Here is a 16,409-nt window from a genome sequence, read left to right as displayed (position 1 = left end):
TGCTCTGAAACACTCATTCCAAGCTATGGTTTCGGTGATACTACTGAGGTCGTAAATAAATCCACACAGTCGAGTTAAAAGAAAAGGGAACAACCATATTTTGGAAAGTCAAAAAGAAGCAAGGCTTTGCAGAATGAAGAGTCCCAGGTACCCTTTCCTATATTTTTCATTAATTACTATATGCTTTGTTCTTATGCCTCTTTCTCTTATAAAATAAAACACATTTTCTGAGCTGATATCCGTTTTCAGGGACCACGATCCTTTAAAAACACAAGACAAATTCCATATCATTTGAGTCTAGATAATCTGATTGCTTGTAAATGTGCCAGAAATGTACACCATTGAAGTCAAAATCAATCCTTCACAGTCTAATAGAAAGTTAAGTCAAAAAAAAAGGTTGGGAATAAATCCATCATACGAACACTGTAAAGCTGCAACCAACAATTGAAATATGTTAATGTAGTCTTTGATAGCCCACGTTTGGTATGTTGTAGTAGTAAATACCAATACTATCATTCCTTGAGGTAATATTCAAATATTTAGTTCTGTGTGAGGAAAAGTCAAAAACCAAGATCTTGAGTTCACCTTCATAGAAATCCAATATTCACATTTGAAAAGCAACCAGTGAGTTCTGGGCATTTATGCCAAATCACTTGTCAGAATGATTGTCTAACAATCATCTAATCATTTCAGATAGAGAGCGCAAGTTGGTTTCTGGGGAAATAATGAATATCAAAAACATGGCACGGCATTTGGAGAAGAAAATGGGATTCATCGTAGGGATGAGTCGCACCAAAATTCACTTTCTCTCTTTTTCTTTTTCTCGACACACTATTACTCCTGGGAACCAACAAGCATCTTCCTCCGGCTCCAGGTGAGAAACTGGAGGAGTACGCGCCTCATTCGAGGACACAACAGCTGCCACGGGAGGGAAAACTCAAAAGTATTTTCTCCACCAACCAAGATTCAACTGCTTTGGTGCCCTTGATGGTTTCGTCCTAATTTGCTCAAGAACACAAAATCCCACAAGTGACATGCAAACATCCCCTGAAACTGACAGCGGCTCCGTCACTCCGAGTGTGTCATTGTCAATCCTCAGGATTACGTTATATAATGAAACATTTTCCCTCTTGACACCTTCTCGTCTGTCTCATTCGTACAGGTTTCATTATGTAACTGCTGCGCTCCCTCTTCCTTTTCAGCTCTTGTCTCTTAGCTGTCACAAGCTCTTAAAATGAGGCCAGAGTTTCATTTGAGGTTTCTCTCTTTCGCACACCTCCGTTTTAATCTGTTTTGTCTGGTGCAAAGAACCCATGCTGTGTATGCAGATGAAGCTTCACTTTGATTCCTTCCGAGGTCGCGATTTGTGGGGCTAAGACATGAAAGAGAGGACTGCAAGCATGAAAGGTCAGTCGAAACCTGTGGACGTGAGCCACGCAGCGATGTTTGTTCCGATACAAAATTATGTCTGCTTTACCTTTTTAATGTGAACGTGGCACATCATAGTGGATTCTGTAATTAAAATAGTTTAAAAGCCTCTGCTTTTATTCTCTCATTTGTCAAAACCATAACGACCATATTTGTCATCTCTGATTTAAAGCTTTCATTAAATACAACTGTTTTCTTATCCAAAAAACACTGCAAACAAGTCCACAGCTTAAAGGTGCTTTGAGCTAATGCTAATGTCAACATGCACACAATTATTCCTGGCATACATAATGTTTACCATGTTCACAGCTGACTAATCAAAAAAAATAAAAACTCAAATCAAAAATCAAATGAAGTTTATTGTCATGTTGCTGTACATACACAGTAGTACAGGCAAGATGAGAGAGCGTTTCTTCAGGATTATTCTTATTATTGTTTTTATCATCTTAAGAACGTAGCCACAATCTGCCCGTTTGTCTCTCAGGCCAGCACGGAGGTGCTAATGCATGCTTTAATCTCCTGTCCTTTAGGTTAATAAGAAAGCCCTGCTCTCTGGTCTTCCCAAAAAGAGTATTTTTAATCTCTAATCACTAAAAAAATTCAGCTGCTCGCGTGCTGATGAGGACCAGAGGGCGGACCCACATTACACCAGTTTTAAAGTCGCTGCACTGGCTCACCGTCCGCTTCAAGATCGATTTTAAGGTTCTGTTCCTAGTTTTTAAATGTCTTTAAATTTATTTATCTGATCTGCTTTTACCATTTTGACCCTCGTGGATCCTGAGGTCCTCCAGCAGCGACCTTTAATCCACACCAGAAGCTAGAACCAGAACCCACAGTGAGGCAGCATTTAGCCACTACGGCCCCCCTTTTTGACTTTACTTGAGCAGCTTTGCATGTAACACATGAACTTTTCCTGAGTGATTTATCTTTTTCTTTTTTTTTTTTGTTGGACTTCATTCCTGCACGAGGCTTCTGGCCTTCCAACTGGACCAGTGACACTTGTGTTATATTTAACTGTAGCTCCACCATGAGCTTGGATAAAGTATTACAATATTTCACCAGGCCTGAAGGTGCTACAACATAATAGCAGTACAGCACTTGCCAATAGGTTTCATTGAAAGTGGTTTTATGAAGATGATCACATCTATACGAATAGATTTATCATATATCAGTCACCATCTACTGTATTTCTGCATAAATACATGAATCTAGATCAGCAGACGTGACTCAGAAACTAAATATTCACACTTTCATGCAGCTGTGACGCGTGGAAACCTCGACAGGACGTCCAAGCTGCAGAGCCTCCTCAGTGAACCTTTGCAGGTCTCACTGGGATCGGCCTAAACTACCTAACCCGTGGGATGAACATGTCATTTTTATGCTTTTACCAGAAACATGGAAGTCTTTGATCGTGTGTTTTCAAAGCCTGGCTCACACGGTTTGTCGTCTGCGTCTTGGCGGAGGCCTGAGGAGACGCTGCCAAACACACGGGCCGCTGAACTGCCAGGGGATTTGAATAAATGTTTCTGCAATCATGGCTACCTTGTGTCCCTGTTAAATGAATTAAAAGGAGATGATGTGGTAGCTCTGCTTGTTTTGGATGCATGATGCAGTGAATGAAACGAGGACCAAAGACCGTAAGAAGAAAAAAAAAACTAGTCGCGAGGCGCCCGGTTATGTAAATGAAAAGTTGCTTGGTCTCACTTTAGTGACCTACTTTTACTCTTATGTCCATTTATCTATAAAATCAAAGGCAGCGCCATGCAGAGACCTTCTTTCTTGTTGGGTGACTCATGTTGCTCAAAACGCGTCGGCCATGAAAGATTTATGTTTAAGTTGGACAAAGAAAAACATGAAGAACGTCAAACTGTTTTCACTGAGACATTTTTTTTTCTGGTTAATTTGATGTAGTTTGTCTACGCTTTATAAGCTGATTAAAGTATTTTTAGGCTAAGAAAAAGATTTTGTGTTTCCCAGTAAGGCCTGAATTGTTCATAGTGCAGACAAAGTTTAAAAGGATCAAATGAATACAAGTGCTATTTATGTCATTTGTGCTGATTGACTGGAACAAGGCCCGTTACAGGCGTATGTTGTGTTCATATCACTCAGACTAACATTCCAAGAAGCCGGAGAGTTAATGAAAATTTCTGATAATTTCAGCTGTTTGCTGCAAATAAATACACGTGTCAACAAATCTGTGCAAAATGGCTTCAAACATTAACACCAATACAAACAGTTCAGCTGATTTTGCAACCAACAAAATTGTAGAGATTAATTTGGATGCAGTTTTTTTAGTTGTATGAACACAATGTTTAGGAGACTGGACTGGAATAACAGCAAGCCTTAGACCTAAATAAAGTCAAATATAATCACTTATACTGACATACATAGTTTACCAAATTTAGTGGCTAACAAACTTGCAAAAAATAATTTCTCTAACACTATAAACACATTTTGAGTCACAAATAATTGCAACAGCAATATGTTTTATTGAAAAACTATTTACTTGTATGAAAACATGATGCTTCGGAGACAGGATTGGAGAAACAGGAAGTATTCTGGATGTTGCGCTGTCTGCAGGACGTGTTTAGCTTAGCTTAGCATCAACACTCTCCATCAAAGGTGACTAATGACACACTGTGTGTCTATTTAACACATGTATGCACGGGAAATGAGAATAGATGAGATTCAAGCTATCTTATGTCTGCATACAGGGGTCATGTTCTTTCAAAAAATTAATTGCTTTTGTGAAATAACTCATTAAAACCCAACTGATCCTAGAATGTTTCTTTCTGACTGGCTTGCTATGAACATGACAGGTGCAAATTAGACAGATTGCAGGTGTGTCTCAGGTGGGCTGAGGCTTAACTCCCAGTGAGCCAGAATATACCTGAATATTCCTTTAAACGTCTGTACTGAGCAATCGTATTAGATCTCTTTTAAATATACGCTCATAGATTTCAGAGAGGACAGATATACATTTAAAAAAAAAAAAAAACTTACCTACATTCCATGTTTGAGTAATTTTAATGACAAAACTGTCTTCATAAGCACAATTAACACCCATCCATCTATACACCGCTTAATCCTCATTAGGGTCATGGGGGGCTGGAGCCTATCCCAGCCGACTTAGGGCGAAGGCAGGGGACACCCTGGACAGGTCGCCAGTCCATCGCAGGGCCACAACCACTGACAGACAACCAAGCACACTCACATTCACACCTGCGGACAATTTAGAATCACCAATTAACCTCAACATGTTTTTGGACTGTGGGAGGAAGAACCCACGCTGCACGGGGAGAACATGCAAACTCCACCGAGAAAGATTCTGGTGCCCCCACCGGAACGCGAACCGGCAACCTTCTTGCTACGAGGCAACAGTGGTACCAACTGCGCCACCCTGCAGCCCTACAATTAACACATAAAAGATTTTTAAAAGTTTGTATATCATAATCTAAACAATCTACTGCACTGATGTCACCGCTTGTTTCTGTCGTATCTCCCAACAGTCAGTAATAAAGACAGAAGATGCTGGGAACCAAAAGCTTTTTTATTTTAAAGCAGCTTGAAACGATGAAGAAAAGGAGGCTGGCGTGTGATGCATTATTGAGCGAGAGATTCTTCTTAAGTTTCAGATATAAAAGAAGTGTGTCTTTCAAAAGCGAGGGTGTCTGAATTTAAAGCACTCTGGGGTCTTTTTACGCCACTGATGAGTTGCTATGTTTTGGTTGGTAACAGCTGACACAATGCTGATACAGTAACTCGGTTAAATAAATAAATCTGCAGCAGATCTTGGTTCCTCTTTGTCATTAGCTTGCTGAGCTAATTACAGAGCGTAGTTGTATTCAGACTAATAATACACCGAGGTGGCACGACGACCTTCTGATGTTCAACTACACAACTGTTCTTCTCCTTGTTTTCTACTCTGGATAACTAGTAAACGTGATTAAGAAACACCTGGAACAGCTTAATTAGCATTAATTTAGTGAGTGAGTGACGCATTTAACTGCATAACTCCTTCCCCTTCTGCACTTATCATTTGCAATATTACTTTTTAATCGTTTGTGCAACATCAGTTTCCGTATCATGTGCAGTATTTCATTTCATGTGCAATATGTAATGTGGAATTATCATGTGTGATAACTGCTAGCATTACTTTTTACTGTTCTTATTTTAGCTTAAGTGTTTATTTCAGTAATATTTTGTGCTTATATCGTATTGTTTTTTTTGCTTTTTAGGCGCTGTGTTTCCTATGTTGTGTCATTTGTTTTTTCAGAGCAATATTTGGCACAAGAATTTAATTTTTTAGCAATTATTTGAATATTACACTTCAACATGTTTGTACTACCTGCTATTGCACTGCTGCATTGCAATTTTTTTTTTTTAAATTGAGAGAGAACGTAAAGAGTAACAGCTCCAGTAGATCTAAATCACACAATTCAGTATGTTTAATATATTTCAGCAACACACACTGTCCTGCTCAAGCAAACAGTTCTGAAGTTCAGTTAGGGTTTTACGTTGCTAATTCATGGAAGAATCTGTGCAAGATCAGTGATGTGCAATGCTGTTATTTCTATAATCTACTATTTATGTATATTTTGATTTAGTTTGGTAGATTTTTTATACTATCCTTTGCTGCTACACACTTCAAATTTCCCCACTGTGGGATTAATAAAGGTTTAACTTATCTTATAATACAATCATGTTTCTATAATAATCACACTGCAGCATCAAGGTGTTTCATTTTGTTTCCCTTTCAGCAATGCTTCCTGCTTTTGGTCATTATTACTCATTAAAAATACATCAGTTGTAGCTCATGTACGCGAGGCGCCTGCAGCCACGACCACAAAACACAGCATCGTGATGGATAGCTTGTCAAAAGCACACTGGCACTGGTTCTCAATCAGAAGACCAAACTCCTGTAAGGACGGCATGAGGGTGTCATTTCTTCGTTACTGATTGCGCTGCTGCTGCTCTAACTTATAATGCAGTTGTGCTATTTTAATCACAGCTAGAACAGCACACTGGGAAAAACAGCAGATGTGTTTCCAAACCTCAGGTACAAGTCAGAAGAAAAAAAGAAGTGAGTTTGTGAGCTGAACTCATGACCGGGAGAGTTCAAAAGTTCAAATGTGAGAGTAGAAGCGATGCAACTGTTTTGCATTCGGCTGCAACGTTCACGAGCTGCTGACGCCTCGCGGGATTATTAGAAATCACTGTTTTGAGAAGGAGCTGCTCACATTTTATGATTCAGGTGACATTTAGAACACAGCTTTGACTCCAATTCTCAGTAGCTCTCACTGTGCAATGAAAGAAAACAGAGCGACTCAGACACACGTCTAAAGAAAAAGACAAACGACGCAGATACAGTGTGATGTGCAGAGAGTCAGCAAACAGCAGCAGCAAAAACAGGCTGAGTTTAAAACTTCGGTTTAGAAATTGCAAGCAAGTGAAGAAAAGCTAATTAAGAAAATCCACATTCACTCGGAGGAGAACAGAAACCAGCAGAAAGCGTTGAACTCCACGTGGAGACTAAATGCATGACCTCCAGAGGGTGCTAGCAGGACGTTAGTCTCCTTCTTGAGGCTTCTGAGGTTTTATCGTTTGAATAGGTCACACAAATTGAAAAAGCAAGGCCAGTTATTGTTAAACTCACTGTGACAGATTCAAAAACAGCAGCATTCTTCATGTTCCACATGGATGAGACCTTAATCCAAACTACCTTGTATAGGTGAAGATAAGAAAACAGCGTTTCTGTACAATATTTTGCTTCTCGGATTTATGTTCATATCTAAAACACAACGCAAGCATTCCATTTTTATAGACTTGCTTTGTCTATTTTATTGTCTTTTACCATTTTTAATTATCCATCAATTCATTGATAGACTTATTTTATTTATTTATTTACTCTGGTTTTTATGCTGTCACACTTTATATATATATATATATTCTTTGTTATGGATTGATATGAAAGGCTGTGATTTTTTTTTTTACAACTTAATTCCATTTCTTGCTCTATGGGTGCTTTAATCATACAGTTTGTATTCATTAGTGTTTGTATTGATTTATTTTTGTAATATTTTACCTCGTTCAACTCCGTCTTCACTTTTTGCTTCTCTGTTCTTTTTGTTTTTTTCTTTTCTGGCCCATCTGTAAAGCACTTTATAAACTCCGTTCTTACAAATTTGCTATAAAAAAAAAGGTATTATTGTGTCCACATAGTATCTCTACAGCCACGGAGGTGCAGTTCAGTTTTTGAGGGCTTCCACATCAGTACAGACCTGTTCCTATAACAACATACGGTCTGTCAATAACATACAAATGCAAACCCACTTTTATGCAGGAACACATGAGCTCAAACACAACCTCGGCCTCAGGTTCCCGTTTCATCTTCATCTCTCGGCGCAGGTACAGCAGAAGAACAAATAAATTCGCTGCCTTTCAAAAGACAAGAGGCTGATGCGAGCTCTGCTGAGCCGGAATGACAGAAAGGGAGCATTCGGATGCAGAACAGGAGAGGGAGAGCTTTTCAACAATGCTCTTTTAATAAATCAAGGAGGCGGATCAAGGCTGCCTCTGCTATCTTTATGAACTCTGTGCACAGCAGCAAGCCTCGGTAAGAACAATAACACGCTACGTATCGTCTCAAGAGTGAGTGAGAAGGGAAAGATCAGGCTGAGATAGTTACCAGTGTGTCATGTTTTGTTGCCTGCCTCTCATTTCCTTTTTTTTTTTTACGTCTGTTTTTCCAAGGTTGCTCTGAGGTGACAAGCTGTGCTTTATGCTGAGTCTGAAAGGAAGGTTGAAAAGAACTTGGAAAATCTTTATATAATAAATCTGTAAATTGTTGTTGAACACAAAAGGACTGAAAATGAGAAATGAAGAATATAGTTGTTTTCACACTTGGCATCTGACAGCCTGCTGGGTTAAAGCACCAGTATTTGGCACTCAGTGTTAAATATATTATCACTACTTTATTTTTCTAGCAACATGGTTATACTAGTAGTAAGTCCTACGTGCAATAAAGAAGTGTGACGATATTAAATCATTTGGTCTCCTGTTATTGTGCTTAATCGCTGCATTTTGCATTTATAAGTTGGGTTTCTTCTGTGTATCGTTACAGCTGAGGTGAGTTCTGAAAAACTCCTGGGGCCTCATGCGCAAAGACTTAGGTGGATTTCATACTGAAAGCTGGTGCACGCTTCCATCCAGAAAACTGCGTACGCACAAAAAAGTTCAGATGAACAAAAGTGAGCGTACGCCTGAATCCACCAAACCCCTTTTCTTTCTAATATTGCTGGTGTCAGGGATCACACTTTGGTTGATTTGTCTGACACTTTTGTGTAATGCTGACTATGAGGGGCCTCTTGAGAGCAAGATACTTCTTGATCAAAGTAAGCATTTCAATGCTGATGAGGATGTTGGGGGTCACATTTTAGTTAGTCTTCCTGACGTTAAGTTGTGTGACAGCAACTCTGAAGCCCTCAAGTTGGCTTTACCTTTGAAAACCTCAGAGGTTAGCCCATCTGTAGATAAAGTCTCTGCAGATGGTATCAAGATGTCTGGAAAGCAGCTTGTTGCTGAACAGGAGAAAGATGTATCCTTGTGACCCTTGTATGCTGAGGTACGCTCAGAGGAAGAGTGTACCAGCATTTCGTTTGGTTCCTTTATGAAAAATGGTGTGTTGATGAGGAAATGGCAGGCTCATGCTCTGTGGGAGGGTGCCAGATCACGAGTAACTCAAATAATGGTGTCAGTGCCACCTCATGTGAATATATTAAAGTTGCCACATGCCGGGAGCATGGCTGATCACCTTGGTGTCAACAAGACAAACAGTTGTATCTTGCAAAAGACAGATGTCAAGAATTTTTGCAAGACTTGCCAAGTTTAACAATGTATGGGCAAATCAAGAGGTCCCAGTTGTACCTTTGCAACCCATTCAGCAGGGTATTGGTAGACTGTGTAGGACCCATACCAAAAACAGGGAATGGAAATTAGTTCATGTTGACAATTGTTTTCAGCCACTCGTTTCCTGAAGCTGTTCTGCTCAGGAAAATCACAGCCAAAAGTGTGGCTAAAGCCTTAGTTAAATTCTCTGGACTATATTTGTAATTTATATGTAGAGAAGTCTTGTAAGCACACTCCAATAACCTAAATACTGCAGTAGTGCAGTTTAAATACTTTGGTGTGATGGTTAATAAACAAACCAACAAAAAAACAAAAAAAGCAAACTTATGCTTCTGATATGTTTAAAACTAAGAATCTATGGATAAAAGCACAACTGATTTTCTGTCAAAACACTGAACACAATCTGTAAGTTATAGACAAAACATGCAGCTCTAAACATGTTTTTTTTATATACACGGTGCAAGTATATACAATTGGGTTGAATACAAAAAGTTATAATATAAAAGAATTTTTTTTTTTTTTTTTTTTGCCAGCCCTTCCAGCAGCGACATGACTTGTCCCATCAAAATAATTAAAGCGCTTCAAGTGTTATCCATCCTTTCAATATTTTCAAGCATTGCAGCAGCCAGGTCTTGGTCTCACCAGCTTTATTCCAAGAACCTTTCCTCAGACCTCTCCAGGTACTGAAGCAGATCACCAGATGCATCCCGTTTCCTTTTCCCTGCAAAAAAGCACCCAAAAAATGTATGTTTTTTTTGTCTTTATAAACAATTAACTTACAGTAAATGCTGTATTGTGCGATTTTTATGATGGGCAAAAAGACAACATAAATCATGTTTGCACTGTCTGAACAAATCTTACCTGATCTGCTGGAGGACGACGTGGATGAGCTGCTGGATGGTGGTCTGGCCAACTGTGCTGAGTCCTCCAAGGCCGACAACTCTAAATAAAATGAAACATTGTTAATAGCATCTGCATTTAAAAGAAACACCAAAAAAACCTCAGTGTACAAGAAACCAATATGTTGAATTTACTCCACTGCGTTAATTTGGTCATTTGACTCAGACTTGTATTAACGATGCAAAGCATAATCAATGCATTAAAAAAAAATAACCCTAAGGCTGCGATTGGAAGAACTGTCAACTCCTCTCAAAAAGCAATAAACAAGTGAAATAACTGTTAGATGACTGGATATAGTTAATTTTTACTCCCTTGAATTACTCTAAAATGTTAAATCTCACAGGTGCACATGTGACAAAAAACCACTAAGTGTCTTTTCTTACCTTAAAGAGATGCTCAGATTGATGTTGGTGCAAATAACTTAAAGGCCAAGTGTAACCTGAACCATCACCAGTCATGTCTTTTGAGGCTTAACCTCATCCAAACTTCCCTTGACTCCCAAGTTATGTCTGCCTGCTCTCGAAGTTTGGCTCCAAACTTCTGCTTCACACTAAAGGCCTGGAGAGGGGCTAGAATTAGGGTAAATATGAGGGTAAATGGGGAAAAATTCCCCCATTGAAAACAATATCTATGTTCTCCTAATGCACAGACAGTAGTTTTAAAATCAATGTATGTACAAATGTGAGTGTACAAACTTAGAGGGTGATTTAAACGTAACAGACCAGAACCTTATTATCAAACTAAATGTACAATTTGCAAAAGTATCTTCCTCCAGCAAAGTGGGAGAAAAAGAGAGAAGTCATCATTTTGATCAATTCAGTCTTTCTGCTTTTGCACAGGATATAACTTTATTTATAACATCTGATGTTGCATCTGGATTTAGCTGCTAACACAGATTATTGTTAAACTGTTTGATTATTGCCAATTGATTTAACGTTAATGTACCTAGGAACAACTTAACCCTAGTCCCTGACTGAAAAATAAAGATAAAATTACCAGGGATGCTTAGGCTGTAGTAACAAGGACTTGAACCGAGCTAGTTCTACATTCAGCTAATGTGGCATCATAACATAATCAGCTAAACATAGGGTCAGCTAGTTAGCCCTTTAGACGGAAAATAATACAGATTTTTAGTGCTGCTTATCTAGTCTGTTCATTTATTCAATGACATTATACCTCATCAAAAATCAAAAATTAGCAATGCTAGAGAGTTTAAAAATCATTGGAAACGTCCTCCTTTCACCTTTTTACATATGGGGGGGAACAAGAAACTACTAAAATGGAAGATTCTTCGATATTTATTAAAACTACTGTTTAAATTACAAGTGGAAAGTAAAGTGGTGCCCCAAAAATTCCCCATCACAGTCAGGATCAGGTCTTCATACAGTGCTGTCAGTGTTTACTTAAAGGTTTACGTCACCATCTGGGAGCTTCAGCGATAACTGGTTCCTGAGAGAAAGGAAATGACATCATGAGATCACATTGAAAGAGATGATGGAAGACAGACTTCTAACAGTGCTTTGTTTTGAGATGTTACATGAAAGAATGACAACAGCTCATATACAGCATACCTTGACAGTGTCTAATTTAGATTTGTAGAAAAGAAGTGACTGCAATCATCAAAGCTCATTCATCAGGCAAAACTGGGAGGCATTCTCTGCGTAAAGCCTTTAATACGTCAAGATTTTCTGTTTTTTCTAATTGATACGCTGCAAAATTAAAAACCACATGTTCCTTTCTGACATGTTAAAGGATAGATTAAACAACACATTAATCAAAACAATAAGTGCCATAATAATTTCTGAAAATAATCACTAGTTGCCACTTTAATCCAGTTATTTGGTTTAAAAAAAAAAACACACATCCTGGCTGCTTACAGAGGCATAAGTTTATCTGCAACAGAAGCAAATCCTTCACCTTCTATGCACTATTATATAGCAAAGGTAAATCTGGAAATTAAAGCAACAAAGACATTTCTGTTTTCTGAGGTTAGAACCAGGTTTAAATCTCAAAAGATTTAGAATTAACATTTGTTACATTCAAATAAAATGAAAGCACTTTACATTGCTTTCCAAGGTTTCCATTACAAACGGCTTGTTCTCTATTCAACTTTCCACTTAACCACATTGTATTGCTTTAATTCATTAACGTCACCAGAGCAGCCACAGAGCATAGTGCTGCCACCTCCATGCTTGATGGTAGATCACACTTTACCTTTTCTTTGACTTTCCTATCATCTTGTTTTTATTCATAACCTGGGTTTCGTCTGTGTATCATCACAGCTCAGGTGAGTTCTGTAGAACTCCTGGATCTTTTTCCACATGTGGACTTCAGCTGCTGCGTGGGTCTTGGCCTCACCCCCCCACAAGACTGGCCTACCTACAAACCCATGGAAGCTGGAGGGACAATAGGGTCCATAAGGTGGCTCCATGTAGTGTCCAGCTCCAGGATAAGACACGCTCTCAAAGTTGTCCTTCCCATGACGCTTCAGTCTCTCCACCATCTCGTCCATGTAAGCCTTGCTGTCCCAGTTGAGGTCCTCCTCTGAGGCCACAAACAGGAAACGTCCCTTTGCTTGTTCAATGGGGATCAGGGCGTCCTTATTCTCCTCTGCCAGGGGACTGTTTTGAGTATATTTGATATTGACGGCTTCCGTCTCAGTGAAAATGACTTTCTTTGCGTCAAATGTTAACACGGAGCGGATTTGTCTGTCCTTGTAGTAGAGGGGTATCAGCGTATTTGCAGAGCAGCCATTTATCCACACTGTGGCCTCAACACCTGGCAGGTAGGAGGCTATGGACAGTGCAAGATCTCCACTTTTTGACAGTGATATCACACCAACTCCTTTACTGCCCACCTGTGGAAAAACATCCAAATTAAAGAGCAAAAAGATAACTGGAAATGTTAGCTGCTTCCGTTCTTTTGAAGATATACATCACTGGAACATCTTTTATTCACCACCGTGTAGTGAATGTTACAGACTTTAGCAACTCCACTGACAGTGTAGCACAAAAGCAAATTAGCAAATGTACTACACCCAAGATTCAACACATTTGTATGTTATTGTTCAACCAACTCGCCTTATCTTGTCTTTTCAGAAACTCTATTGCTTCTTCAAAATAATCAAGATGGATCTCTTGGATGTTCTTTGGCATGTCATCATGGCGGTACAGCGCTATAGTCAGAACCACAAATCCTCGACTGGCCAGCAGAGAGGCCCTTTTCTCCGACAGACCTCCACCAAAAGTGTACAGATCCAGCACAGCGGGGAATGGACCACTTCCTGGAACAGAAGACACATTGCATGAGCAAACAAATCACACTATGAGTGAAGTGTAGAACTTTTCATTAATGCATGTTTTGCATTGTACCACATAGTAGCCCAATAGTAAAGAGTGTTTGCTGTTTCAGTCGGTCCAAAACGCAAAAACTTACAGGTATTGTATAAAAAGACACTTTTTTTTCTCACTGTCATTAAATGTAATTAAACTCTGCCTGTTTTAGATCAGTAAGGATAGCCAAATTTGTTTCTATTTCCCAAATGCCACAATGAGGGAATATTTTAGAGACTTTTTTTATTACATTCTTCAAAGTCAGAAGTTTTCATACATTACCTGAGTATTTGTGAATTTTTGGAAAATTCAGAATTTTTCTTTGGCTAGAGTGGGTGATGTCACGTGTAATTGTCTCCTCAACTTCTACTGCATATTAAGAATTCATACATACACATTTAGGCATTTCCAACATCTTTTACCCAGGATGAGTCTCATTGCTGTAGGACTTTTTTTTGTTGTTTTTTTTAAACAAATCACCTCAGAACACTGAGTGCACCAACCAAAATTCTTATTGACTCCCATTATATTGGAGTTCCAAAGTTTTAAGTGAAAATCAGAATCAGTGAGTCTCTGTAACCTACCACAAAAATCTATACAATACAGTTTGTTCATGGAAATACATCTGCTTATTCAAAACAAGATCGTGCTTCACACGGTAAAAGAACTTTTTTCCGATATGACAAAGTTTTTGAGCTGTGACTTTGTTTGAGGAGTTAATCCCTAGTCTGCCGGTCTGCTCCCCTCTCTGCTCACTGCAAACAACCTGTGACTCATAGCTGATTGACTGAATGATGCTGGACGACACTTTCAAATTAAAAGCTCAAATATGTTAAAAGTTACTGAGTAGGGTTTGCGAAACATGCTGTCATTTTGAAATAAAATGTATAAATTCTACCTTATGTGTAATTTTAGCAGGATATTTTAACTGGAAAAAAAGATGCATGGGCTCAAAATAGTTTGTCCAAATGTTACAGCTCTGTACAATTACAGACAACACAATAATAAAACATTGCTCCTTTTAAGGTCGATCTTATCACGCTGACCTTTGTGCACATGGGAGGCATAAACTAGACTTCAGCCTCTACAATAGTGTTAACTGCATCTTGCCTCTTCCTGAACGCAAGGATGTGATTCTTCTATGTCTTTTCAACAATAATACAGCTCTATGGCATAAGGCGTGAGCGTCATCAGGCAACTCTTGCTCAGACTGATCTGTTTTAGTAAATAAATCTGTCCATCTAATAGTGCCATCATGGCCTATCGGTTTGCTAAGTGAATGACAAAAACATGGACAAACCTGGGGGAGTAAACAGGACCCCGCGAATATTCCCCTCTTTGACGGGGAGCCGACTGACCCCGTCTCCGATCAGAAACCTCTCGTTGATCACTTCTGCCAGCATCCTGCCTTCCTCCTCCTCCTCCTCTTCCTCCTCATGCACTGAGAATTTCACCACATGAGGGATTAGCGAATTTGTCTTTATAAACCTTTTGTGCAAAGTGTCCGGTTTCATCGACCACAGCAGACCCATGGGTTCAACCCCAACATAGCTCCCACTGAGTGAGGGGTCTCTGTCCAGGTGGATCTCCCCGCTCCCATCAGCCCTGTAGGTGGCCGAGGAGCTGAACATCACTCCCTTCTCATCAGTCGATCTGGCCTTCATGGTGACCAGCTGTTTCGACCTCAGTCCAGTGACCGTCACCTGAACAGGATCATCGAACAAACACCTGGCACTCGGCTGCAGCCTCAGTCTGACCTGGGCGGACATCTCTGCTTGAAAATCCTGCTTTTTTTTTTTTCTTAGAAATTCAGAATTTGTGCAGCTACTGTAAAAGGAAAAAAAACGGGCAATTTGGTTATTACAAAGTGTAGGATCTCCAGTAAACCAGTTTAAGATATAAAATTACACAAAATGCACTGTAAGGAGTGGCCTACTTAAGTAAAGAGGAACTAGTTTTGTCTTGGGGACAAACATTTACTACAGTTGAAAGCGTTGTTTCCAGAAATACTAGAGATTACCCAGCACATCTGAGTTCTTCAGCTTCATTCATTTAATCATGATACTCAACAAAAGCTGTTACGGGGAGGTTCGAAGGCTCATGACACGGCAGACGGGCAGTTTAAACAATAAATAATTTATTTGTACATACAGAAACCAATACAGAACTAAAAGAGGTTGCTGGAAAAGCAACTATGTCTTAAATGAATAGAACAAAACAAAAGGCACGGAAAAAACAAAACTAGACTAAACAAGAGAAACTAAAAGAGGACACCAAAAGGTGTTAAATAAGGAGACTGACTTGAAAACAAAAAGACTAACAAACTGAGAAAACGCTAGCTCTACGCACGGGCAGGTGGGGTAAGAAAACAGAAATAAAAAGAAGTAAAAAAGCTAGCGGACCAAAAGCTAACAACGACTGGCGAACTAAATACAGGGCGAGGAGAACTGACTTATGGACAGGATGACAAACGGGAGTAAATAAACTGGCGGCACATACGGACTGGTGGAGTAACGATGCTAAACCTAGACTGACTGAATCTGACCTGACAGAACCGACTGAGAGGAGAGGGGGAAGCAGGGTGGTGAATGGGGGAGCGGAGCGCCTGGCGTTGCCGCGGCTGCCGAAGACCGGGAGCGGACGCCAGGGAGCTTCGGGAGGGAGAGGTGGACGGAGCTGGTGTCCGGGCTGACGGGTGGACCAGAGCGGGCATGTGACTGGTGGTGAATCCGATATCCGGGGCAGGAGTGAAACGGTGACAGAACCGGTGAATGGATTGACGGCGTGGCGCTGGAGCTGAAATACCAGCAGACCGGAGGTTGCAGCTGGAGCGGACCAATC

At 39.8% G+C, this 16,409-nt stretch overlaps 1 protein-coding gene and 1 pseudogene across 3 annotated transcripts in view; both read right to left on the bottom strand.

Moving 5' to 3' along the window:
- Positions 1 to 9,766: 9,766 nt before the first annotated feature.
- Positions 9,767 to 16,409, bottom strand: part of LOC103375000 (acyl-coenzyme A thioesterase 1-like) — an 8,501-nt gene continuing 1,858 nt past the window's right edge. The window contains exons 2-7 of one of the 3 annotated variants that reach the window (XR_521171.1): positions 14,869 to 15,395; positions 13,317 to 13,519; positions 12,451 to 13,093; positions 10,620 to 11,685; positions 10,198 to 10,278; positions 9,767 to 10,057 (exon numbers count right to left, since the gene is read on the bottom strand). Coding sequence is in view for 1 of the 3 variants with exons in the window: in XM_008305182.1 (XP_008303404.1) it covers positions 12,485 to 13,093; positions 13,317 to 13,519; positions 14,869 to 15,337 (1,281 nt within the window). In the remaining 2 variants the exon portion in view is untranslated. Of the gene's footprint in view, positions 10,058 to 10,197; positions 11,686 to 11,927; positions 13,094 to 13,316; positions 13,520 to 14,868; positions 15,396 to 16,409 lie in introns of those variants that run through there. The other 2 variants (XR_521170.1, XM_008305182.1) reach the window with 2 other exon arrangements.
- LOC103375001 (acyl-coenzyme A thioesterase 3-like) overlaps positions 15,995 to 16,409 on the bottom strand; it is a 9,621-nt pseudogene continuing 9,206 nt past the window's right edge.

Source organism: Stegastes partitus, unplaced genomic scaffold, assembly GCF_000690725.1.
Source record: "Stegastes partitus isolate 25-593 unplaced genomic scaffold, Stegastes_partitus-1.0.2 Scaffold2431, whole genome shotgun sequence".
Classification (NCBI taxonomy): domain Eukaryota; kingdom Metazoa; phylum Chordata; class Actinopteri; family Pomacentridae; genus Stegastes; species Stegastes partitus.
Note: the sequence above shows the minus strand (reverse complement) of the source record. Positions and strands in the feature narration are given on the sequence as shown.